The sequence below is a fragment of the Lepidochelys kempii genome, chromosome 1 (genome assembly GCF_965140265.1).
Source record: "Lepidochelys kempii isolate rLepKem1 chromosome 1, rLepKem1.hap2, whole genome shotgun sequence".
NCBI lineage: Eukaryota > Metazoa > Chordata > Testudines > Cheloniidae > Lepidochelys > Lepidochelys kempii.
In genome coordinates, this window is record NC_133256.1 from 57,274,305 (window position 1) to 57,299,813 (window position 25,509).

General features: G+C 44.4%; 1 protein-coding gene across 17 annotated transcripts in view; it reads left to right on the top strand.

Annotated features, from left to right (window-relative positions):
- LOC140911290 (RCC1 and BTB domain-containing protein 2) overlaps window positions 1–25,509 on the top strand; it is an 82,920-nt gene that overhangs the window by 23,542 nt on the left and 33,869 nt on the right. For 16 of the 17 annotated variants that reach the window (XM_073343999.1, XM_073344046.1, XM_073344029.1 and 13 more), the window contains 5 exons: window positions 449–615; window positions 1,410–1,568; window positions 11,401–11,508; window positions 13,557–13,699; window positions 15,369–15,559. In XM_073343999.1, coding sequence (XP_073200100.1) covers window positions 449–615; window positions 1,410–1,568; window positions 11,401–11,508; window positions 13,557–13,699; window positions 15,369–15,559 — 768 coding nt within the window. The remainder of the gene's footprint in view (window positions 1–448; window positions 616–1,409; window positions 1,569–11,400; window positions 11,509–13,556; window positions 13,700–15,368; window positions 15,560–25,509) is intronic. The other variant, XM_073344144.1, reaches the window with a different exon arrangement.

Below are 25,509 nucleotides of genomic sequence, written 5' to 3' on the forward strand. Positions count from 1 at the left end.
ATTAATAAATAATGACAGTATTTAGCACAGTATAGTGCTTTTCATCTGAGGAATTCAAAGTACTTTACAAAGAATAGAAAGTATCATTATTCCAGTTTTGATGAGCAAACCAAGGCACAGAGACAAATTACTTGACCAGGGCCAGAAGTGGCAGAGCTAGGAATAGAATTCAGGTCTCATCTGACTCCCATTCCTATGTCCTCTCTTCTGGACCACACTATCTCCTATCAGTTTCTTTTAATGTGATTCTCTTGGTATTACCCTTTTAGACATTTATTGAACACTGGGGAAAAAATAGCATTCTTGTGTACACAGGATTAATAGCGTAGGGGGCATATGGAAGTGTGCACCGTTGTTGAACTTGACTTTTCATTTTCTGTCATCTTGTGATGCATAGTTATTAGATAAGTAGATGTTTTAAAATTGATTTTTCACACTTTTATTATAGAAGGAGAAGTGTACACATGGGGCCATAATGCTTATAGTCAACTGGGCAATGGTACAACAAATCATGGTTTAGTTCCCTGTCAAGTCTCTACTAACTTGGTAAACAAGAAAGTAATTGAAGTCGCCTGTGGCTCTCACCATTCCATGGTGTTAACATCTGATGGAGAGGTGAGAAGAGTTAGCATAAATCTGCATAAACTGCATTTTCCTTTGTATGGGATTTATATAGGATGCTGGAAAGAGAAAAACATACAATGCCTAGCACAATGGGACCTGGCCTGGCTGTCCTCTAGGTGCTGCTGTGATATAAATATTTAATAATAATTGGAAGATCTGAGGTTTATCAATGTTTGTCCACCCACAATTGCAGGAAGTTGTTTATGGGATAGCTGATCCTAATGAAGGAACAGCACTTGGTATTGCAAAGGATGGCTAAAAATATCTATGACCTCTCCCGCTGTGCCCTGCTGTGAAAAATTTGTTCACACCATTAAATTTGGCAGTAAATTAAACTCTGTGCATATGTGGAAGGATCACCACAGTTAAATATCTAAACCCATTGAGGTACAAAGTATTGTTCTGTTACACTCTGAGATATTGTTGGTGTTCAGTTACTTGTCCTATTTTGTTTTCTTTCAGTAACTCTGTAGACAAAGAATCACAAGTATACCCCACAGGATGCATAATCTTTTATATTATTTCTTCTTGTTTTTTTAACTAGTCGAGCATTAGAAATTAGAGTTGAAAGGAGTTGTCAGATTTCTGGAAGAAAATAAAAAGGGAAACAACCATTTCTGTGTCTTTCCTAGATGCATAGAAAAGAGTTGCTGCAGTCCTGTAATCCACATATGTTTAGAATGTATTTTTTAATATGTGCAGTTTATATAACTTCTATATCTCTTGGACATTTGGTTAAAGTAATATGTTACAGTCTTATTCTGTTAATGACTCTTCTATAACAGGTGTATGCATGGGGTTATAATAATTCAGGACAGGTTGGATCTGGTTCAACAGCTAATCAGCCAATTCCTCGAAGAGTTACCAGCTGCCTACAAAATAAGATAGCTGTTAATATAGCTTGTGGACAGATGTGCTCAATGGCTGTTGTAGAAAATGGGGAGGTAAGAATGTTCTTAAATTTAAAGTTAATTTGTCTGACTGAATTTTATTTTATTCAGCATTATTGGCTACAAATTGTTGATAGCATCTACCTTTGCAAGCACTGTCACAGTTAAAACTGCTGAGAAAAGTAATATTAATCTGTAACTTCCAAAATCTGTACTGTTATAAGAAAGTTTTCATCAGAAAGTTTTCATCAGAAATGGTCCTACTTGTTTCCACTGTCCCCACCACATATATAAACATATCATTTAAGAGATACTTTACCCAAATTAGCTAAAATTACCCCTTTCAGAACAAATCTCTGCAATAAACAGAAAATAATTCATTTAAAATTAATTCATTACGTTCTTTTAAGAATAAATATTTGAACCCAACATTAGTTTTTGAGACTCTAATCCAGTGGTTCCCTAACTTTTTTAACTAAAGTGACCCACCAACTGTATTGTCTTTTTTTGCAACCCACCATTATTTATATATATATATAATGTACACACACACCCTCCACCTGGCACCACAACCCTAAAACTGAGGTGCAGGAGAAGCTGCAGGAATGTGGGGGTTGGAAAGTAAGCCTGCAGTGGTGGCTCCTGTCCCACGGGGCTGGGCATGGCTCCTCACTCCTGGCACATGGGGTCTCAGCACCACTCAGGTTTGGTTTGGCCACCTATCCATTGTGACAGAGGGGTGGCTGGGCCTAATTTGAGTGAGTGACACTGTGAACCACGTACCAGGGTGCAACCCTTGGAGCTGTGTAAGGAAACTGATAGACTTATTGCCTGGACAGTTTTATTTCCTGGAGGCATTTCTGCTGTTATCTTTCATAATTTCCCATTTCAACTATTCAGATAATAAACATTCTGCTAGTAAATCAGCATACGCCATTCAGAAATCCATACAGAGTCATTTGATAACCATCCAGCATATTTTCTATCTTTAGAACCTGTGCGGCTGAGCTTTCATATGGCTCTTCTTTCCCCTGTTACTCCTTGATACTAAACACTTGAGACCTAGTTCTCTCACTTATACCTCCCATTTGATTTCCAGAGAGTGTGTATAGTGTCCCTTTGTCATTCAAGTGATTGGTTGCTTCCCCACCTGGAGATGTTACAAGAAGCAATTCTTTGGGCCATAGGGAGAAATATATCAGGACTGGCTCCTTGTGAAGCAACTCTCAACCATGTGCTGCTTTTAACAGCAGAAGAATCAAGCAAGGAAGACTTTTTCAAACCTCTGCTATTGCCAGATTCTTTTCTCTGCCCCACCTCCCCATAGGTTCCTAGGTAGCCTAACCTCTGCTTCTCTGGAGGAAGGGGGAGGAGCATTGTTCCCCTCACCCTACTGGGGTGGTGGTCTAATGTTCCCCACATACTGAGTCAAGGTGAACAAAATTCCCTCTCCCACCTTGCTCAGGGTCAATTACATTTTTACAGACCATCAAGCAGTCAATGATTGCAGGAAAAACTCTCCCCTCCTTCCTGGCAACAGTTACCTTTGTCATCTCCCAAGCAGATGTCTTACACCCTACTTGGGCATTTCCCATCCTAGGGTGGATGTCATAGTTTTTGCAGTACACCACAGCTGCCACAGTGTCCCTACTTTTGGCTGGAAATACTGCATTCACCATGCTCTGTACTTCCCCCGAGTGCCTGGTAAAGGTAGGCAGAGAGCTTATTTCATTGATCTAGGCTTTAGGACCCAGAGAATTCCCCTGCAAGTCAGTAGGTCTTGTCAGTCCTGCTGCTCAGGTATTTGTTTGCATACACTGAGAAAGTAACTTGATTCCTACTCTGAAACGTGATTCCTCTTGGATACTGACAGGGGAGATCTATCCCTGTCAGCTATCCCATTAGCATTTTGGCTAACACAATCTCTTGCTACTCTGGGACTAACAGAGGAGACCTGATTTATCCTTTCTGCTTTGAAACCTTCCGCAAAAGCAACGAATATGGAATATCTTCTATTATACCTGCAACCAGCATCCCAGACCCTTCCTGGGTCTGTACAGAAATCTGTATGTAGAGTGAAGGCTTTTATACCAGGAACTTTAACCCGCATTACACATCCTGGCAGCATTTCATGTGTTTCATGACATGGGGGTTAACTGTCATCTTAGCTCTAGTATCTCTCCATCCAGTGAATGTCTCTCCATTGATTACCACCTTCCATTCCATTCCCACTAGCTATGCCATGGATCTGCACCCAGGAGGGTGCAGCGTGACTTGTAGGCAATGGATTGGGGTGTAAATGGTTCAGTGTTAGCCTGTCTGCTGATGGCATATAATGTTCTGTGACTCCCTCCCTCCGTCCCTCCCCTCCTCTCTCAGTCACACAGATAATTCTGTGAGGTTGATGTTCAGCTGACATTTCTAGCACTGTACCTGGGACTCAATGGGCAACCTGGGCAATTGCGAATAAAGTGACTCTGCTGGCCATATATGGCACACTGCTTTTTCCCATTGGTTTCCCTCCCCCCTGGGAGTGGGTCTCAGTTTAGGCCCAGTCCTTGGACTCTGATCCCATTCCATGCCTGTTAGGTTTTCTATCAAACCAGGATGACTAGCCACATAATGGTCTGCCAATTTCACAGATATAATAATATCTCTAGGATTTTTGTTTGATTTCAGATCAGGGTGGCAGAGTTTATAGAACTGTTTTATATTCATTAATTTGTAGGACTCATCGACCATTTTGACCCTCCAACCAGTTCCCCATTTCCTTACATAATACCTAATTAGAGCTGAAACCTTAGCATAGGTCATACCCCTTTCTTCTCTGAATTTCCTGAAACCTTCTCCTATATATACCAAGAGTCAGTTTAAACTTTGTCAAAAAAGCTTGTTTACAATTATTTTAATCTTTGTAATCCCCCCTTCCCATAACGGTGAAAATGTCCAAGACCTTTGTCCCAGACAGTACTGGAGTCAGCTACTGTACTATGTCCTCGTTCCCCACCTTATTCAGTTCACACCCCATTTTGAAAGCAATAAGAAGCACATCCATGTCATCCCCCTCCCTAAAGTGATGAAGGATGGAAGGTTGTGGACAAATTGGAGAGCCCGGCAGAGGGCAACGAAAATGATCAGGGGGCTGGGGCACATGACTTACAAGGAGAGGCTGAGGGAACTTGGCTTGTTTAGTCTGCAGAAGAGAAGAGTGAGGGAGGATTTGATAGCAGCCTTCAACTACCTGAAGGGGGGTTCCAAAGAGGATGGAGCTCGGCTGTTCTCAGTGGTGGCAGATGACAGAACAAAGAGCAGTGGTCTTAAGTTGCAGTGGGAGAAGTCTAGGTTAGATATTAGGAAACACTATTTCACTAGGAGGGTGGTGAAGCACTGGAATGGGTTACCTCGGGAGGTGGTGGAATCTCCATCCTTAGAAGTTTTTAAGGCCCGGGCTTGCCAAAGCCCTGGCTGGGATGATTTAGTTGGTGTTGGTCCTGCTTTGAACAGGGGATTGGACTAGATGACCCCTTGAGGTCTCTTCCAACCCTAATCTTCTATGATTCTAAGTAATTTGGAGTCTATGCCACCCACTAGGAGAGGTACAGGAGGTCTGGCTTTACCTATTGGATTAAGGATTTGAAGGCACAGTTTCTCCATCTCGAGCTGATATTGATGTTCCTTGTCCTTCTGTTTCTCCTCAGACTAGCACTACTTCTGCTTTTCTTCTCTCTCATATTGATGTTGGTGCTTCTTGTACTGGCACTGGTTCTCCTTCTCTTCATTTACTGATGCTGCTGCTCTCAGTCTGCAAGCTGTTGGATTTCCAGACACATTCTGTCCCTCTTCAGCTGCAGCCTCTCCTGCTCTAGTTGTTGAGCTATCTACAACTCCTGTTGCGGGGTGTACTTGGCCTTCATGTACTTGGCCTTCATGGTACATAGCTGCTGCCATTGTCAGTCTCTTCCCTGTTTCTCTCTGGGGTTAGATTCCCCAATTTTCCTCGCCTGCTTGACTCTCTGCCAGTGGGCTGGAAGTTCCCTGCATACCTAACCCATTATTCTGCTTCTGGTCATTAGAATTGAGAAATCAACTAGCTGTGTTCTACTCTGATCCTCAGTGTTGAGCTGCCTTCCTCTGAATAGCCCGGACAGCTGATTTTTCTTCAGCTGTTCATAATTCATCTTGTCATCTCTCTTTTCGCTGTTCCTTTCCCGAAAAGACTATTGAGTCTTTTCTCTTTGCTTGTACCCATTCAGGTACTTGCTTCACTGATGTTGGCACTTATGCAGTTCACACTGTTACAGATCCCTGCACATTCTGCCATGAATGGGCTGGGTCAAGCAGCACTTTCAAGCTGCCACCTTTATGTGCCCCAGGTTCAGCACATCCCTATCCCCGCTTTCATGTTACAATTATACTGGTAGTAACCCACTTGATGAGCAAACCCCACAGTATTTTTGGGTGCTACAGGGATCTGTAGCTTAGGTAAAAGAAGTGTTGCTGCAGGGTAAATGGGGAACCTAAAGACACAGAAGAGTAAAGTTCAAAGAGAGAGAGAAGCAACCAGCTTAATCATAAAAGTTATTTATTGAATAATAATGATGATTACACAAGGAGAGCCTAAACCAACATAACAGTTACATTATTAAAGGTTAATATCTCAGGCAGAAAAGAAAATAGAGAGAGAGAGAGAGAGAGAGAGAGAGATCTCACCCACTCCATGAGGCTTGAACTGGTCGGGGTTCCCAGGTGATGGTGGTAGCTCAGGGTCCTGAGTGCTGGAGACAGGCGTAGCCCCCTGCACGATCAGGAGAAGATGGAGTCCCAGTGGAACTGATGCATTGTTGGATCCAAGCATCAGAACACTTACTTGAACATAGGTAGGGGTTTTTGTAGAGAAACAACAATGGTTCAAGGGAGAACACTAGATTTGTTTATGGGTAAACTGATGACTCAAGGGTTTTCTTTAGGCTAGACAATAGGAGCTGATCACTCTTGGCTATGGGTGGTGTTTTCTTCCAGGGACCTCACAATTCAATTAGGCTGCTTCAGTATATTGGATATCAATCAAGGATTCATTACTAGAATTGGTCTGATAACTGCTGAGCTGGGTGTGTGCAGGTGTAGGTTCATTAACATCTGGAGCAGAGATCCCCCATGATGCAGTGCTTCCCTGCTCTTCTGGTCCCAGAGTTCAGTGTGGTTCTCTGTTCTCCATTCTGTATGCGAATGGAGATGTCTCCTTGTCCCATCTTTCATGCAGATGAGGCTATGGGAGTTGCCTCTGTTCTCCATTCTGTATGCTAATGGAGATGCCTTAATCTTGTCACCCTTGTCAGGAGGGGTCTAGGTGTGTCTCCCAACGCCCTTCACTGCTCTCTGCAAGTCTTTTCTCTGAACAGTTTTGGTTCAAGCAGAGACTGCTGGGGGAGGAAGGGTGTCTTTCATGGTTCAGACAGGCTAGATACTGCGCCCTGGTTCCCCACGAGCACAGAGCTGTCTGGTATCAAGGCTTCTTTGTAGGAATCCCTACATGGACTGTACATGTGTACTTTTTGAAAATCTGTGACTGGGAATAATTTAGAAGAAATCACACCCTCCTACTCAGAAAATCCCCAAAGTCGAGATGATTTTGGATGCCCACTCAGGAAGAGCCCTCTTCTTAGAAGGACTCCTGAATATTCAGTTTGCTATTATAAAACTGTGAAAGAATCCCAAACAAATAATAATATTGTTTCTTATCGCCTCAGGCACACATGATGCTTTATGCTCATTTCAGAATGAAACCTCTTCAGCATTGGCTGGCAAAAATTACCTGCCAAATTCAAAGAGCATTTATATAAAGCTAATTGTCCCAAAAGAGATGCTCCCATCTCTTCCCTGGTAGTCATAGTGTGCTAAATAGCTGTGGCATTTGTTCCTCCATCCCCATCAATAACTGTTACGTCAAATTTGTCCAACCTGGGATGGGGAGTGCACTTCAATGACCTGACACAGAGGTGGGCACGCTACGGCCCATGGGCCACATCCGGCCCGCGGGACCGTCCTGCCTGGCACTTCAGCTCCCCGCCGGGGAGGCTAGCCCCCGGTCCCTCCCCCGCTGTCCCCCCTTCCCCGCAGCCACGCTGCCGTGAGAGCAGCACTCTGGGCAGTGGGGCTGCGCACTCCTGCAGGGCAGCGCAGCAGTGTGTCTGGCTCCCGCCGGGGACTGCGGCGGCCAGACATGCTGCTCTGAGTGGCATGGTAAGGGGGCTGGGGCAGTCAGGGGACAGGGAGCAGGGGGCGGAGGTTTGGTGGGGCAGCGATCAGGGAGCAGGGGGCAGAGGTTCTGGTGGGGGGGGCGGTCAAGGGATGGGGAATGCGGGGAGGGGTGTGTTGGATAAGTGTGGTCTGTCCGGGAGCGGGGGTGTGGATAGGAGATCAGGGAATGGGGGTGTTGGATAAGCGTAGGGTCCCAGGGGGCCTGTCAGGGGGCGGGGGTGTGGATAGGGGACAGGGAGTAGGGGGTAGGGTCCTGGGGGGCAGTTAGAGGCAGGGTGTTCCGGGAGGGAGTGGTTAGGGGACAAGGAGCATGGGGGGTTGGATGGGTCAGAGGTTCTGAGGAGAGCAGCAGGGGGCGGGAAGTGGGAGGGGTCGGATAGGGAGTGGGGGCCAGGCTGTTTGGGGAGGCACAGCCTTCCCTACCCAGCCCTCCATACAGTTTTGCAACCCCAATGTGGCCCTTGGGCCAAAAAGTTTGTCCACCCCTGACCTAACAACTCATTGTTGGAACCACTTTGAATAATGACTGCATATCTATGTATTGGAGATGACGGCAATCCATCTAGGTCTCAAATTCTTTCTACTTCACTTAAAGCATAGTCCAAGTAGTCACTGACAAAATGACAGCTGTGCTTTATGTGAACAAACGAGGAGAAACTCCTTCCACATAGTAGTGCAAGGAAGTTAAAGTACTATAGGACTGATGCATCCATGACAGCATTTACTCAATAGTACTTCACCTAGTGGGAAAGGACAACAGCCTGGTCAATCAGCTGACAGGGAGGGGAAGAGCTACAGGAATGGTCCCTAACCCCATCAGTGGCAGAAACAGATGTTAGCAGTGAGACACAATACCAAATACCTGAGGTTCTGCTTGAGAGCAGGAGTAGGCAGCCTGCCCATTTCAAATGCATTCCTATCCGGCTGGGGAATAGGCCTCCTCTACACTTTATCCCTATTTCCTCTAATCCAAAGAGAAGTACAAAAGATAAATACTACAGTTCCATGGTAATTCTTATTGCTCCAACATGGGCAAGGCAGCAGTGGCTTCCAGACCCTTATCTCTCCAGGTGAGTATATGGTTCTCTCCCTGTGATGTTACCACAGGTGTGTTCTCAGGAGGCCAGCCAAAGCTTGCACTCAGACCCCACAGTCCCTATACTTTAACAGCATGGTCGAGAAATGCTTGTTCATCAGGCATGCAACACATGCTACTAAACTCCAAAAAACAATCTATACATAAGTGCTGTGACTCCAGTAGATAAGAATTGTCTTTTGGGCATTGGATAAAAACATATCTTCATCATCAGCATTAATTTAGTCCATACTTGAATACTTGCTGCACCAGAAGCTGTTTGACCTATCGGTATTCTTGCTGAAAGTCACTTAGTTGCCGTTTCAGCCTAGCAGTGGACAGCAGACCGAATTTATCCATGACTCGGTTAAGAGATTTATGAAGGGTATAGTGAACATCTGTCCACCAGACAAGAAACTCCCCTGCCATCATGGGATTTTAATCTAGTCCTTACTCAATTTAATGAGACCATCCTTTGAACCAATACATGTGTGTTCACTGGTTCACCTGTCAATCAAGACAGTATTTGTTATAGAAACAATAGCTGCCAGAAGTATAAGCAAACTGCAAACCTTGATGGTGTCTCCACCATTCACAGTGTTCCACAAGGACAAAGTAATCCTCCACACACATCCTAAATTCCTTCCCAGCGTATAATAACTGATTTCAATCTTAAGTGAATAATTAGTCTATCAATATCCTTTCCAGACCTCATGCATTTAAGTGAGCCAGAACTCTATGTCCTAGATGCTAAAAGGTCAGAGGCATTCTCTTTAGGTAGTCCCTAGATCTCTTTATATCTTACAGAGAGAATAGTAAGGGCTAGGCTATTTCATCTCAATGCTTGCCTAATGGGTTAGACTGTGTATTAAGGGGAGCCACAAAGCCTCTGTCCTGTAAAAGTTAGTACACATTCCACTTAGGGCTAAGGCAGGTTCTTTGGCATGACTTAGACATATTTCCATTATTGAAATCTGCAGAGTTGAAACGGAGTTCTGTACACACATTTACTAAATATTGCTTTCTCTTGCTTTAGCATCCAGATCTGATGCACAGATTGTTAGGGCAGTACTCAAGACACTGTTTAATTAGGTCTGTGTGTCCCAGCTGTGTCCTCAGTAGACAGTATTGCTTATCAAACTATCCCAAGAGTGGGAAGGTGTACAGACTACTCAAAGAAGAAATGAAGGCTGCTTACCTGTAAGTGGAGTTCTTTGAGAAATTGTACAGTGCATGGAACTGGACTCTACATATTCCCAGTCCATGCTCACCTTTGCCTCTTCCTCAGAGTCCTAATTATATTCTTGAATCTGAGGAAGCAGTGCAGGAACTGAGATGGCTGGAAAACCACACCCTTTGGTCTTCAGAAAGTTCAGGAACAAAAATGAGAGGAGGGGGTGCAAGAGCAGTGCAACAGGTGCTGCTCTGAAGCATTCTACCCAAGATGGTGAATGCGTAGAGTCCATCTTTGAGAACTCTAGTTACAGATGAGCAACTGTCATTTTCCCCTATGGAGTTTTTGTTTAGATTTCAGGAAAAGAGACTGAAAAAATCTTACACATCCACTCATGCAGGATTTACTCTTATTTGTAATTCACATGTTTTGTCTTTTCCAGTTTGTCTGAACATATCTAAAAGGCTTTTCAAAACAGATGCCATAGGGACAGTGCTTTTTTCTTTTTCTTTGTCCATAATTGGTTGCTATTGCAAATAGGTTATGTTTATTAATGTGATAAAACTCATAAAACCTGCAGTTCAGCGTTTGAATGAATGGAACACTTTTTTCACTAAAGAGGTAGCAGAGTAGTGAAATATACTTCCCCAGATGCTTTTTTGAAGTATTCAGAATAATGTCCTTAAGTTTACTCAGACTATATCACTTGTGTTTAAGACCTGCTTCTTCCAGTTCAAGATATTTTTGTTTGTTTTCTTTTGGGATCAATTTTTAAATAAGAGATGAGCTCTATGAAAAAGGAAGCTAGAAGCAGAGCTTGCTTTGCATACCAGGGAACAGAACAGTTACTAGTAGTCCACTTCTATGTACTAAAAATTCTAAGTATTGGATGATATATTCCTGGAAGACTTGGACTGGGCAAACAGAATACATGGGGTAGAATTTTAGTGCACTGTATAGTTGATATTGTCAACCAGAGTTGTGTGCGACCTGCCATATAATGTGCAAAAATATTTTTATAAATCACTAGAAGAAGAGACATCAGAGGGGTAGCTGTGTTAGTCTGGATCTGTAAAAGTGAGAGAGAGTCCTGTGGCACCTTATAGACTAACAGACGTATTGGAGCATAAGCTTTCATGGGTGAATACCCACTTCGTCGGATGCATGGGTATTCACCCACAAAAGCTTATGTTCCAATACGTCTGTTAGTCCATAAGGTGCCTCAGGACTCTTTGCCCCTTTTAGAAGAAGAAAGTTTCTTTGGAGGTGTCATTGCAGAGACTTGCACGTTATAACACTGTAAAATAGATATGTTTTTTTTCAAGAGAAGTGGAGAAACTACATAGCAAACTAATTAAAATCTCAATCTTCCTTTTTAGGTCTATGTCTGGGGTTACAATGGTAATGGCCAGCTTGGATTGGGTAGCAGTGGTAATCAGCCAACACCCTGTAGAATAGCTGCTTTGCAAGGCATTCGTGTGCAGCGGGTATGTTTATTATGTCATGTCAAGCCCTTTATGAACAGAAGAAATAGCATGTGGCAAATGCAGATTCTAAAGGGAATATTCTGCACTCAATGGAGGCAAGGTATTAGTGGTTTGGTTAAAGCCCTAAACATAGTAATGAAAATATACATCTGAAAAATGAACTTTCCCCTCCACTAGACAGAAGGGTGAAAATGTAGCCCAGCTGAAGTCAATTGGAGTTTTGCTATTGACTTCAGTGGAGCCAGGATTTCATCTGAGGAATTTTAGGGATCTTTATAATCCATGTTTAGTTCCTCTTGAAAGGTAATTGGCACTCTCATCTTTCATTGACATCTACTTTTGTTTGTCAAAGCCAAAGTTTTTTGACCACCAGGCCACACTCCAAGGCCCCCTTGTTCCCCTTGGCTGTTCCTAGGAAGAAGAAAATGAATTTATAAGAGATGGTGCTGGAGAAATCTGTCAGTGGATGGTTATGGGGGATTTAGGAAAGCAGTCTTTTGAAGATTGGTTCCTAATTGTAACATTGGATGGATGTTTTTTATCAATTGAAATAAATAAAAATACATAGCTTTCTGTCCAATTCCCATTCACAGGTAAGGGCCCTCACAAGAGATAGCTTAGCTGGGAGGGCATCGTAATGGAGAAAGAGGTCCCTAGCATAATTAAGAAAAATATTATTTCCTACTTTCCATTTTCTTTTTCTCCTTTTAAGAAAGTGTTGCTTTAATAACAAGTTTTGATTTAGGTCCCAAGTATTTACAGTTAGATATAGGCCTTGATTCAACAAAGGACTTAAGTATACTTAAGTATATGTTTAACTGTAAGCGCATAACTAGTCCCATAGAAGTCAGTGGGATGGATATCACATGCTTAAACACTTAAGTCTTAAGCTTTTAGCTGGATGGAAGCCATAGCGTTTAATACTATAGTTCAATGGGACTATTTACAGTAGTTAGCACTACACTTGGTAGCTAGTATTTACAGCATCAGGCCCATAGTTTCAAACTTTAATTTATGCCATGATACGAGTTTTACTGCAAAATTTGTAAAGTTCTCCTAGTTCTCTCTCACTTCACCTGCTTCTGAGATCCCCTTGTTGTGTTTCAATGTGCCTCTGTTATTTCTTCTTTTGTACATTTTTCATTACTGTGCTCGTAAAAGGTTATTGGCTTGTGAATTTTTAAAAAATATAAGCAGGTTTTCTCACATGCATTTCGTTGCTCAAAATCTCTCATCCTATTTCTGTTCCCGATTATAGTATGATCTGTGTTTGTTATTTTTGTAAGTTGTATTGCCTGTGTGTAGAGTCCCACCAAATTCAGGGCTATGAAAAACGCATCACGAACCGTGAAAAATGGTCTTTTTGTGCTTTTACCCTATATTATACAGATTTCACAGGGAGACCAGTGTTTCTCATATTGGGGGTCCTGACCCAAAAGGGAATTGCAGGGGAGTTGCAAAGTACTTTTAGGGAGGTCACAGTATTACCACCCTTACTTCTGTGCTGCCTTCAGAGCTGCGCGGTTGGAGAGTGCGAGCTGCTGACTGAGGGCCCAGCTCTGCAGGCAGCAGCGCAGAAGTAAAGAGTGGCCATACCATACCATGACATCCTTACTTCTATGCTGCTGCTGGTGGTGGCTCTGCCTTCAGAGCTAGGCTCCCGGCCAGCAGCCGCCACTCTCCAGCTGCCCAGCTCTGAAGGCAATGCCGCCGCCAACAGCAGTGCACAAGTAAGAGTAGCAGGACAGCAACCTTCCCTACAATAATCTTGCCACAGCCCCTCCCACACAAACACAACTCCTTTCTGGGTCAGGACCCCTACAATTACAACACCATGAAATTTCAGATTTAAATAGCTGAAATCATGAAATTTACAATTTTTAAAATCCTATGACCGTGAAATTGACCAAAATGGACCGTGAATTTGGTAGGGCCCTACCTATGTGTTTATCTTCTTAGATATAGAATCAACAATATGAAAATATATTTATTTGTCTGAATTAATTTGCTGGTAAGTAAGATGAGATTTTTTTTATTATTCATTGCAGGTTGCCTGTGGCTATGCACATACATTAGTGCTAACAGATGAAGGTCAGCTGTATGCATGGGGAGCCAATTCATATGGTCAGTTAGGCACTGGCAATAAAAGTAACCAGTCTTACCCTGCACCAGTTATTGTTGATAAGGACAGGTAATATTTACACTATAATAATCAGGCATTAATCAAAATAATCACGGAAGTGCTGCGCAAAATCACAGTGACTTTTTTAGTAGAAATCACTTGTAATTGCTAGCTATGGTTATTTCACAGACCTAAACCTGAATAGATTCTAATGTTGGCTGACATTTACATTTGTAAGTTAAAATTTGACCTAGCTGGAAACATATGCATTGCCATGATAAATAGATGTGAAAGGGAGACTACAAATTCTGGGGCTGGCTGTTTCCTGCCTCTCTTTCTCCTTCAGCTGCATCCTACTTCTCAGAGTATTTTATGAGTTTTAATTGTATGCTGTCATTGGTGCTGTGCTGCCACTTCTCTATACTGAGTCAACCAAAAACAAGGCTTCTTATTTTTTTACAATTTATTTCCTATGTTAATAATAGTTTACCATTAAGATTGATCAAACAAAAAAAATGTGGAAAAAGTCAGAAGAGTGGATATTTACAATTTGCCTGTAGCTATTGCATTAAATACCCCTTCTATGTTTTGTAGTCCTAGATTAGTAAGGGAAAGGCTGGAGGGAATAAAATTATATTTCTGCCTGAAAATTTAGCTTTTACAAATTTCTTAATCTTAGTTTCTGATAATCAGTAATAGAATAATTTCTATGGATAATGCAATACTTTGTGTTTCTATCAGTGGAAATGTGAATGTGTTCCTTACTAGAGTATATTAGGGTCTTGTTGAATAAACCATTTTGGTTTTCCTGCTGTGAAAGACTTCAAAAATGTGAAAGACTTCAAAAATGTGTAATGCTACTCTTACAATTGTTTCTGTCTCCACCTGCTAGAAGGAAGAGGTCATTGCTATATGATATTGTGTGGTGTTATTTCCTCTTAATTTGTTGCTTTTTTCAAACATCAGTATTTATTTTTTGCTTAAAATATTTGTGCCGCAGTCCAAATATGTTTAGTACCTTTTAAAAAAAATGTTATATATTGCCTTCATCAGTTGTTGGCCAAATTCTGTGTTCCTTATGACAATGGGAGTGTTACCTCACACTAAGGGCTGCAAGATTTTGTCTTAAATATATATATATACAACTTCACCACTAATCAGACAAGTTATACTTCAGACTGCAAAACAGTGGGTTGTGTAACATTGAATGTGAGGGAGTTTTGAAAACCTAAAATCAACCTCTAGGGTTAGTGAAGCATCTTAATATAGCTAAAGTGAGGGGGGTAATGTTCTTTAATTAGTACTTTCCTTGGGTCTAGGTCTTTCACTTGGAAAATGTTCTAAAAGATGGCCTACAGAATAATTTAGTTAGTACATGTGCATGCATATTAGTTAGAAGTAACGCCAAGAATAGGTGTAATATTGTAATGGTTGCACTTTGATGTGGTATTAATTAAATAGTAAAATATTCTATGATAAATGTGATTTGCTGTTTTCAGGGTTAAAATTGAGAGGAGTAACTAGATGCTGTATATGTACAAATAGCAAACAACCTTATTTTCAGTTGTCTTGCATGCTATGGAAACATTTTGTTATTTATGAGGGGAGTGGTGGGGGGAGGAATATATTCCCATAAAACTTGAAATGCATGCAAGCCTACAAAAGTAGGTATGTGGTAGTAAGCTTTTTCACTGCACTTTGTCCTTATGCCAGTGTTTTTGTTTGCTTGTGAATTTAGAGTTATAGAAATTGCAGCCTGCCATTCTGCTCACACTTCTGCTGCTAAAACCCAGGGTGGCCATGTGTATATGTGGGGTCAGTGCCGTGGCCAGTCTGTGATTCTTCCACACCTTACGCACTTTGCCTGCACAGATGATGTGTTTGCTTGTTTTGCTACTCCTGCTGTGACATGGCGTCTCCTATCAGTAGGTGAGCTTACCGTGTTTTTTGTTGTTGTTGCATCCTAATCTTTTTTTTTTTTTTAATTTGGTGCATAAGAAAGGATAAACGCATTTGAAAAATACACTTTAGTTAATTTTAAAAATTTAAACTGGAAAATACAACCTACAGTATTTGTTAATTTTAATGACTGGAACTATGGAACTGTAAAAAATGCTGAGACTTTCTGACAGATTGTAGGTGCTAAATCATAGGCAGTCAGTTGCGTTTTATGGGGTGACATTTTTCTGTGGCAATATACAAGATGGTCTCCTTTGTTTTGATTGGGAGTGATTGTACAGGCAGGGCTGGCTCTAGGCACCAGCAAAATAATCAGGTGCTTGGGGTGACACATTTCTAGGGGCGGCATTCCGGCGCCGGCCATGCCGCCCCTAGAAATGTGTCCTCGCCACCCCAGCTCGCCTCTGCTCCGCCTCCGCCTGTTCCCCTGAATGCGCAGCCGCTTCTATGCGGCAAGACTGGGAGGGAGGGAGGAGAAGCCGAGCGGCGGCGCGCTCAGGGTAGGCGGCGGTGGTGGAGAGGAGGTGAGCTGGGGCAGGGAGCAGTTCCTCTATTCCCCCCCCACCCTCGCTCACCTCCTCTCTGCCTGCTCCCCTGAATGCGCTGCCTCTCCCTCGCCTGAGAGGGATGGGGGAGAAGCAGAGCAGCGGCATGTTCAGGGGAGCAGGTAGAGCGGAGGTGAGTTAGGGCGGGCGGTTATGTGGGGGGAGCCGCAGGAAGCAGTGGGGTGGGGAGAAATGCAGCACGCCTGGGGGAGGAGGCGGGGCTGGGGATTTGGGGAAGGGGTTGGGATGGGGCGGAGTTGGGGCGGAGCCGGGGGGGCACCAAAAAAAAGCAGGATGGGCAAACATTTTTTTCTTGGGGCGGCAAAAATCCTAGAGCCGGCCCTGTGTATAGGTATCCTGTTCTGGAGGTCCCTTCTCATAGCTCTGTTCTCCATAGTGTCTGAGGGCTTGTCTTCACTATGGGCTAAATCAGCACTGCTGTGATGGATGCAGCGGTGTCAGTTTAGCGAGTCTGGTTAAGACATGCCAAGTCGATGGGAGAGCGCTCTCCTGTTGACTTCTGTAAACCACCGCAACGAGAGGCAGAAGCTATGTCAACGAGAGAGCTTCTGTCAACATAGCATGGTGCAGACACTGCAGTAAGTCAATGTAGGTTACGTCGACTTCAGTTATGTAGTGCATGGTGGCTTAGGCAAGACAAGTAGAGCTGCTGAGTGGTTTGGATTTGGAGAACCGGGGAACCTTTTTATTCCTTTTGTGGTGGACATAGGGAGAATAAGCGTGTTCTATCTAAAAATGCAGTTTTTTAGATTTAAGCACACACAAACATAAGCAATAGGTTTAGAACATCCCAGATATTTACCTAACATCTGGATCACTATTGAGTAACTAACAGGCGGTTCGCAATGGCCAGTTGTTCACCCACCGGGGGAAAAGGTCTCTCAAGATGTCTTCAGAGGGCTGCTCCAAAGTACACTCTATTAGCTAACCTTTTATGACTAACTTCTACAAAACATATAGATCATAATGACACCTCCTGGATCATCACTTTTCTAACTTTCAATAAACTTTTAATATCAGAGAGGTTTAGACTCAAGGTATTCCAACCACCAAGGTTTTTAGTCTCAATTCTTTACTTGTTTATCCCCTCCTCCCATTCTGATTAGCAGAAACTGCCAGCTAGATATAACCTTGCTTCTAAAAGCCTGTTTCCAAATTAATCCTTAACTATGTGGTATTCTGTTTCATTAATTCAGGGTGGCTGAATGCACATAATATGGCTGCAATTAACTTGATCACGTTCTGGGGTATACACCCCTCAAATCCAGGGCAACAGGGGCAGGGGGTTGGGGCGCGGGAGGGGGTGAGGGCTCCAGGCGGCACTTACCTTGGGCGGGGGGCTCCCCAGAAGTGGCTACATGTCCCTCGGTCTGCTCCTAGGCAGAGGCACAGCCAAGCAGTTCTGTGCACTGCCTCCGCCTGTAGGCGTCACCCCTGCAGCTCCCATTGGCTGTGGTTCCCGGCCAGTGGGAGCTGTGGAGTCGGCGCTCGGGGCAGAGGCAGTGCACGGAGCCTCCTGGCTGTCCCTCCGCCTAGGAGCCAAGGGACATGTAGTCACTTCCACGGTGCCACACAGAGCCAGGTAGGGAGACTGCCAACCCCTCCTCAGCATCAGCAGGAGTCCCAGGCCATGTGCTGCCGCCCGCCCACCCTCAGCACCAGCGCGGGTCCTAGGCTGCCTGCCCCCAGAGCGCCCCTGGGCTGCCCTCTTCCCCCCCCCAAGTAACAAAGGCTTAGTCAGGGGCATATAGTACAAGTCACGAACAGGTCACAGGGCGTGAATTTTTGTTTACTACCCGTGATCTGTCCATGACTTTTACTAAAAATGCCCGTAACTAAAACATAGCCTTATATATTACTCATGCATGTGCATATTTGGCTGCTTGTGTTCGTGATGCACATTTTCACCAGGAGTGCTTGTGTCAATGCAAAATGCAATGCTCTATAGGTAGGTATCCCAGCGTGCCATGAGCTGCTGTCCAGTGCAATGCCTTTTGGGAAATTTTTGGCAATGTGTTGTGAGGTAGAAATGAATCGTGCAGGAATCTCTGTGAGCTAGGGGTCAAGTTCCCACAATGCAACTTTCTCCATCCTATAATGTCATCCATATCCCATAATCTTCATACTTTTAAAAAAAAATTCCACAAACCTGCACTGCACTTTTTGGTGTCCACCACTTCTAACAGAAGCACAGAGCTCGACACCATTCTCATGAACATTGCAAATACAGGACACATGATTCTTCTGTATTTTCAGACCTGCAGGATTGCTACTAGTTAGTGGGAAATCGTTTTGAAGTTGGAAAATTCACAGTGGGGGCCATTGTCATGCAAGTGTGTAGGTCCATTAATTGTTTCTGCTACACAGGACTGTAGCTCTTGGGAATTTGAGGGACATAATGGAAGGATTTCCAGCAATGGGCTTCCTGCACTAAAGTGGGGTGATAGACTGCATACATATTCTTATTTGGCAGTCCACCTTGCCACAGAGTACATCAACAGAAAGGGCACTTCTCTATGATTATGCAAGGGTTAGCGGATCACCAAAGACACTTCACTGATCTCAGTGTGGGCTGGCCAGGGAAGGTGCATGATGCTTGCATCTTTAAGAACACAGGACTGTTCAGAAAGCTGCAAACAGGGATGTTCTTTCCTGACTGGCAATATTGAAATGCCATTAGTAATCCTGGAGGACCCAGACTTGCTCCTTTGGCTCATAAAATGTATACTGGCTACCTGGACAGCTCCAAGGAAGGATTGAATTACTGTCTAAGCAGGTGCAGAATGACTGTTGAATGTGCTTTTGGTAGATTGAAGGGATGCTGGCAGTGTTCACTCACTAGATTAGATGTCCGTGTGAAAAATATCCCAATGGTTATAGCTGCCTGTTATGTCCTGCACAATGTCTGTGAGGTTAAGGGGGAAGAGCTGCTGCCAGGGTGGAAGGCAGAGGTAGAGCAGTTGTCTGCTGACTTTCAACAACCAGACACAAGGGCTATGACGAGCTCAGCATGGAGCGATTCAGTTGAGGGTGGCTTTGAAAGAAGACTTTAACAGTCAGCCACTATAGTGTTCTGTGCTGGTCTGTTGTCTGGGTCTGAAGCTTTGGGTGCTGGTAAGAATTGTGTGATGCTTGCAGTACATTTATAGCTGTGACGGTGTTTTCTTGAATCTATGAGTTGTGTGGTGCTCTACATTTACAAATATGGGATTCTTTGAGTAGTGCTGTGCATTTTGCACTATGAGTTGTGAATTAATAAAATAATTTTATTTCCAAAAAACAGAAAGGTATGGAATGGCAAAAAACAGTGCAGATAAACCATGTACAAAAAACAACAGGCAATACACTATAAATGTAACAGAGCTTTAAAACTGGAAAGACACCACTATTTCTGTCCATTTCAGTACACAAATGATGTCCATTGTGGTTGAAACAGTAAAATTTCAGTCTGTATTCCATGGGTATGAGTATAGGGCAGTGGTATTGAATATTGGCACTGTTTTCTACAGGTGGTTGTGATTTTAGCTGATATCTCACTTCTGCGGGTAACAAGGCACAGAGAGCTCAGCTGTTACTAGCATCCCAAAGCTGCCTGGGCCTATATGCCCCTAACCTGTTTACTGCAATGGTACCTGTCGAACTCATCATGGAGTGATGTGGGAAAGTGTCCTACTGTGGAGGAAGAAATAAGGCAGCCATCTCTAGAAATCTTTGGGAAAGGATTGCAGAGTATCTCCATGAAAGTTTCATCAAAAGTCTCTCAGAAGGATGCAAGGAACAAACTGCTCTTCATGCCCCTCCTCTACCACCTAAACCAATAGGGGAATGAGCAAACACCAGATGTACCTCTGTTTGTTGCACTGCTACCTCTTCTCATATGAGTAAAACAGTAAAAAGTCTATACCTGTGTCATGTTAACCTGGGGATGGGTGCCATCTTTAAATTTAAATGTTGTAAGGGAAAATACATGCATGCACTTACCTGAGGTCTCTTCCCCTTCACTGGGTTCATCTGTGCTTGGCTGGCAGGACTGACTAGGTTGTTGTAGAGACTCAAACAGGTCCTGATTTGTGGTATGGCTGGATCCTACCTCTGCATCTCTCTCTCCTCCTCTTCCTCCTTGCTGTTCATAACAGGGGTTTCTGTCTTGGACTCCTCCGAGGTATCGACAGTGGTTTAGGGGTTGCTGGTGGGGTCTCTGCCAAGTATAGCACGCAGCTCATTGTGAAAGTGGTAGGTCTGGGTGCAGCACTAGATAGATTGTTGACGCACCTGGTCTTGTGGTTTGCCGGCTTTCCCGCAGTACTGCTTCTGATCTCTGTCATACGCCTTTTCCTGCACCCCCTGTGTAATCTGCTCATAGATCTCCACATTTCCATGGCAGTGTAATAGCTGTATTTGCACTGCCTCTTCTCCCCACAGGCTCAGGAGATCTAGTACCTCTTGTCTGCTCCAGGCAGAGGTGTGTCTCGTGCATGGAGCTGGCGTGGTTGGCTGGGCAGTTGCACACAACAAGGAATATCTGCTAGGTGTGCTCACAAAGCTAGACAATCAGGAAAAGGCATTTAAAAATACACATGGGGAGGAAAAGCTTCCAGCCTCTGTGACCTCTGAGCAGTGGAGTTTACAATTGTGACCAGAGTGTCACTGTTGCAAGAAATGGGGCATTGTGAGACAGCTGCTGGAGGACTGTTAGAGTTGATGCAGGTCATTCATTGTCTATACTTGCACTGCGTCAGCCTCAGAAGATTGACCATGGGGCTCACTGTTTGGGGAGGTGGTTTTAGTGCATTGCTGTAATGAGGCGCCTGTGTTGGCATGAGACAAATTTGAGTGTAGACACATACACAAACAGGTCAACTCAAGGTGTCTTACACCAAGCTATCTTTGTAGCATAAATCAGGTCTCAGCAAGTGAAGAACATAGCAACCCATTTACTTAGTGTTCTGAGCTATATTGAGCACATTACTTTTGAATTCCAGTTCTGTACTGAAAAAAGAAAAGGAGTACTTGTGGCATCTTAGAGACTAACCAATTTTAAATTGGTTAGTCTCTAAGGTGCCACAAGTACTTCTTTTCTTTTTGCGAATACAGACTAACACGGCTGTTACTCTGAAACCTGAGTTCTGTACTGGTTTTCTATTTGCTTCTGGGTATCATGCGCTTTGGTCCAAAACTGTTTAGTAGTACGCACCCAGTTCCTGAGTATCTTTTTACTATTTGAGACAAAGCAGTTGTGTTAATAGGACCTACTTTTAAGCTTTGAGGGACTGGCAAATTCAGTGGTGAGTCCTCTACTCTAGAATTTGCTTTACTAGACCCAGCATTTGTACTTTAGAACATAGCGTAAGGCCTCCTCTGTTAGCTCAGAATTTTGCCTGAGAAGGTCTGTTGTAAAAGGGTGTTATATTGATAGGATTGAGGAATGTGGCTGTGGTCCATAGGGTAGCCTTTTTAGAAACTGAATGCATTCTCTGGCTTGGTTTAGATACTGTTAGTATTTGCTTTATATTAATTTAAATTTTATTTTAATTATGTTAATACACTAAAAATCTTAGGCAATGGGTACAGCTCATAAATGTGTAAGTATTTTAATTGTAAATTCCATATAAAATAAATCTCTACCATGTTTAGGGTTTACGTCTATGAGAAACTGTTCCTTTGTGAAAAACATTGAACAGATGATTAAGTACATGTTGCTTTGGTTAGGTTTTAAAGCTTAGATGTAAAATTCACTGAAGTGTTACGGTCCCCACTGAATACCAGATCTACATTTATACTGGAATAGTGTTAGAAAGAAACACAATTAGAGACCCTATTTCCTTTGACTAAATTAAAATACTCTTCCAGTTTATTAGGAATAACTAAAGTGCTCCAAGGATGCAGCTGATCCAGAGCCTGTGTATTTAACATTCTTGCTTAGTTCAGTTAGTAGGTATAATGGTCCGCATTCCAAAGATGGCAACAAAACTATTATTCTTTAGATGGGCTAGTCAGTGTAGGTTAACTTCTAGTGCTACAGTGCATTAAGATCAGAGTATCCTTCTTTGTCCCTCTGGTTCCAGCCAGCAACTGATCTGCTCAGGCTCTGCAGCTCCTTTTATCTGAGCCCACTGGGCACAAAAGCAGCCTTTGTAGGCAGACCTGGAGGGCCCACCTCTGCAGCTCCTTCCTGGGGCAAGGTGTAGTAGGATTGAAGGGCCTCCAGCAGGGGCTATGAAGGGCCTGCTATACACCATCACATACCTTCCCTCACAGAAAGTATTTGAGGTGGTGGTCCTATTGAGGGTAATGTCCCTCCTATAACAGTATTTGCCCTGCTTATTCAGGGTCTTCTCCCCCCAGGCCTCTGCCTAAAGAGCGTTTCACAATCTCTGGCCTTTGTAGTCAGGTTCTTCTCCCAGGCCTCTCTTGAGAACTTTTATCAGTCTCTGCCCTGGTTCCTCAGAGTCTGTCTCCCAGCCTCTATACTTGGGGAGCTTGTAGCAATCTCTGTCCTGATCTTTCAGAGTCTTCGCTTTCTGCCTGGAGAGCTTGTAGCAGACTGTGCCCTGGTTTCTCAAGGTCTCTTGACATGTAGAGCTTGTAGTGGGCTCTGCCCTGGTTTCTCAGTGTCTCCCACCCAGGTCTGTCTGCTTGGAATGCATGTACCAGTCTCTGCCCTGGTTGATCAGGGTCTCTCTCTCAGGCCTCTCTGCCTAGAAAGATTTCACAGTCTTCACCTGGTTTTCCTTGTGGCCCCTGTGGGGACATCAGTGTGCACTGACACCTCAGTAAGATTTGTGTCTGTGATCACAATTATTTCATTCACTGTCTCTAGTGCCAGCTCTGGTGCATGTACCTCCTATGCATTAGTGCTGTCAGACACCCTCTTCTTCTCCTTCCCTTTCTTGGGGCTCCTGCATTTCTTCCTGCAGTGTGTCCACCTCATCAAAGGGAAAAATCTTTTTATATGGCCTGTAAGAGGTTGAGCACTCACCTCCGCGGCACCTCCTGCTGGTTAGTCGGGAATTAGCTCATTCCAGCCTCAGAGCACCTCCTGCTGGCCAGTGTCTCTCCTGTAGTCACTGCTTGTCTTTCATTATCAATCTCCACCATTATACTTCAGGCTCCACATCCCTCCCTGCCCGTGGTGCTCCTTCTCTTGGGTATTGCCTGAAGCAGTACTCCCACACTTGGGGTCCTCCCCTCTCCAAGGAACCCTACCTCTAATCCCACCTCACCTCAGTGACCCACTGCCAGTCTTCATCTAGCCCCTTCCCTCAGGGGCAAACTGCAGTCTGAAATAGTCACTCATCATCAGCCAGGGGGTTGGACCTGTTGCCTCTTCCTCCCCTGGCTGCCTCCCCACAGCCCTAGTACCTCCTCGGGCCCTGACAGCAAGGCCTCGGCCTGGGGATTTTCCAGGCTGGAGCTCCCCCTGCCCTTCCCCAGCACTGCGCTGTCCAAGGTACCCTTTTCCTCTTTCAGGCAGCCAGGTCCATCTCTCTCCAAGGTTGGAGAAAAACTGACTGCTTTCTGGCCCTGCAGCCTTTTATAGGGCCGAGCCTGGCCCTGGTTGTCTGCCTCTCAGCCTTTTCTGATTGGCTCCCAGCCCTAGCCCTCTCCAAGGGCTGGCTTTTAACCCTTTCAGGGCTGGAGCGGGGTAACCGCCCGGCTACATGGCCAACCTCTCCACAACAAAATCAATTAAGCCTTTTCCATCCTTTCCCTGGAGGGGTTTCTGTGGCTCTTCCTGCAATTAGCCCCAGCAACTCTGTCTTTTCCCCCAGTTACCCAAGGGCGCACTGTCTTAAATATCCCATCTGTACAGAACCATAACATCTCCTCAGCCTTAGGCCTCTAGCCCACTAGCTCCCTCTTATCTGCTCAGTACCTGAAAGTGTTGCCAATTCTTTCCTGCAGGATTTGTAACAGGTCCTGTTGCTGCTCCTATAGCCTGGCAAGCTAATGTTGCGGTTCCAAACTGCAAACTGAATATCTGCTCCACAATCTCCTTAATAATATTCTTGTCCCACATATTCCCTGGGATCCTTGCTTCCTTTCCCCCCAAGTGTTGGGCTCTTTTTCTACATGAGATTTTTTTTGGCTGCTGCCTCCTGCACTTCACACTTTTGAAGCTCTCCTGCCCCATGGCTAAAGGAGAGATCACCAAATCCCTGGTAAATGGAGGGGAGGATGAACTCTGTGTCCTGCTCCAGTCCTGGTTACTATACTCCAGGTCTGCTGTTTTCCCCCTCTCACACTCCCATGATGTGGTTTCCTCTACTTACAGTTCAAAGACCTTCCCAGGCAATGCCTCTTTATGTTCCCCAGCTCCCCACACTTCAAACACCCTGGCCCTGTGACTTCACTCTTCTTGGCCCCAGGCTGTGTTTTATCAGTCTTTTAAACTACCACTGGAGTCTCTGGAATCTGAATGCAGAAGTCCTGTGTAACCCAGACCACCTCAGTGTCTCAGTACTCAGCACCTGCCAGTAATTCCCCTTGTCTCTGTTACTCTAGGGGTAAACTGAACGTGCATGCCCCTCTTGTCCACAGTATCTGCATCCCCTTAGTGCAGTGGCCTCCAGCTTTTGAGGTTCATGCCCCCCCCTTACCCTGTCTGCGCCCCTCACCTTCCAAGAGCTGGGAGCAGGGCACAGCTCCACGGGGTGAGGGGGACGTGGACAGAGGTAAGGGGGTTGAGGCTGAGGCCACAGCTGGGGGGAGAGGTGAGGCCGGGAGCAGAGCTGGGGGCAGGACAAAGCTAGGTGGTGCTCCCTTCCTGCCTGGCCTGGGCCTGCCATGCCCCCCTAAAGGTTCCTCCACGCCCCCCCCCAAGGAAAGCTTTTAGCCCATTATCCCTACAGTGAATCAGCCTTGAAGGTTTTCATATGGGCTTCCGTAATAGGAGATAAACAAATTCTTTGCTCTGAATCATTTGTGCCCAGTTGATTCTGGGATATTAGCATATTTGACCATCAATAGCCAATTTATTTACCAACAGTTGCAGTTTATTTATCCTCCATGTAACTGTCTCTTAATTTTTAGCCTCAGTAAGGATTTCTGATGGACTGTATCTGTTACGTGGGGTTCCCTAAACCCAAACCTCTTGGTAACTTTACTCTCTGCGAGGTGGTATCAGGATAAACCAAGGGAGACGCAGTGCTTCTGTCTGCTATATGGCTGACACAAAAAAATCAAAACCAAGTGCTTTCACTTAAAGCTAGCACTTGATTAGTCTCTAGCACTCTCGCTACAAGACCTTTACTCAGAGTCTCTGCTTTATTTAATCTCAAGCACATACAAACACAAGAGGTTATAGAGCACCCCCAAACATTAGTTACCTGTGGTCTGGAGGGGTCTCGAGTG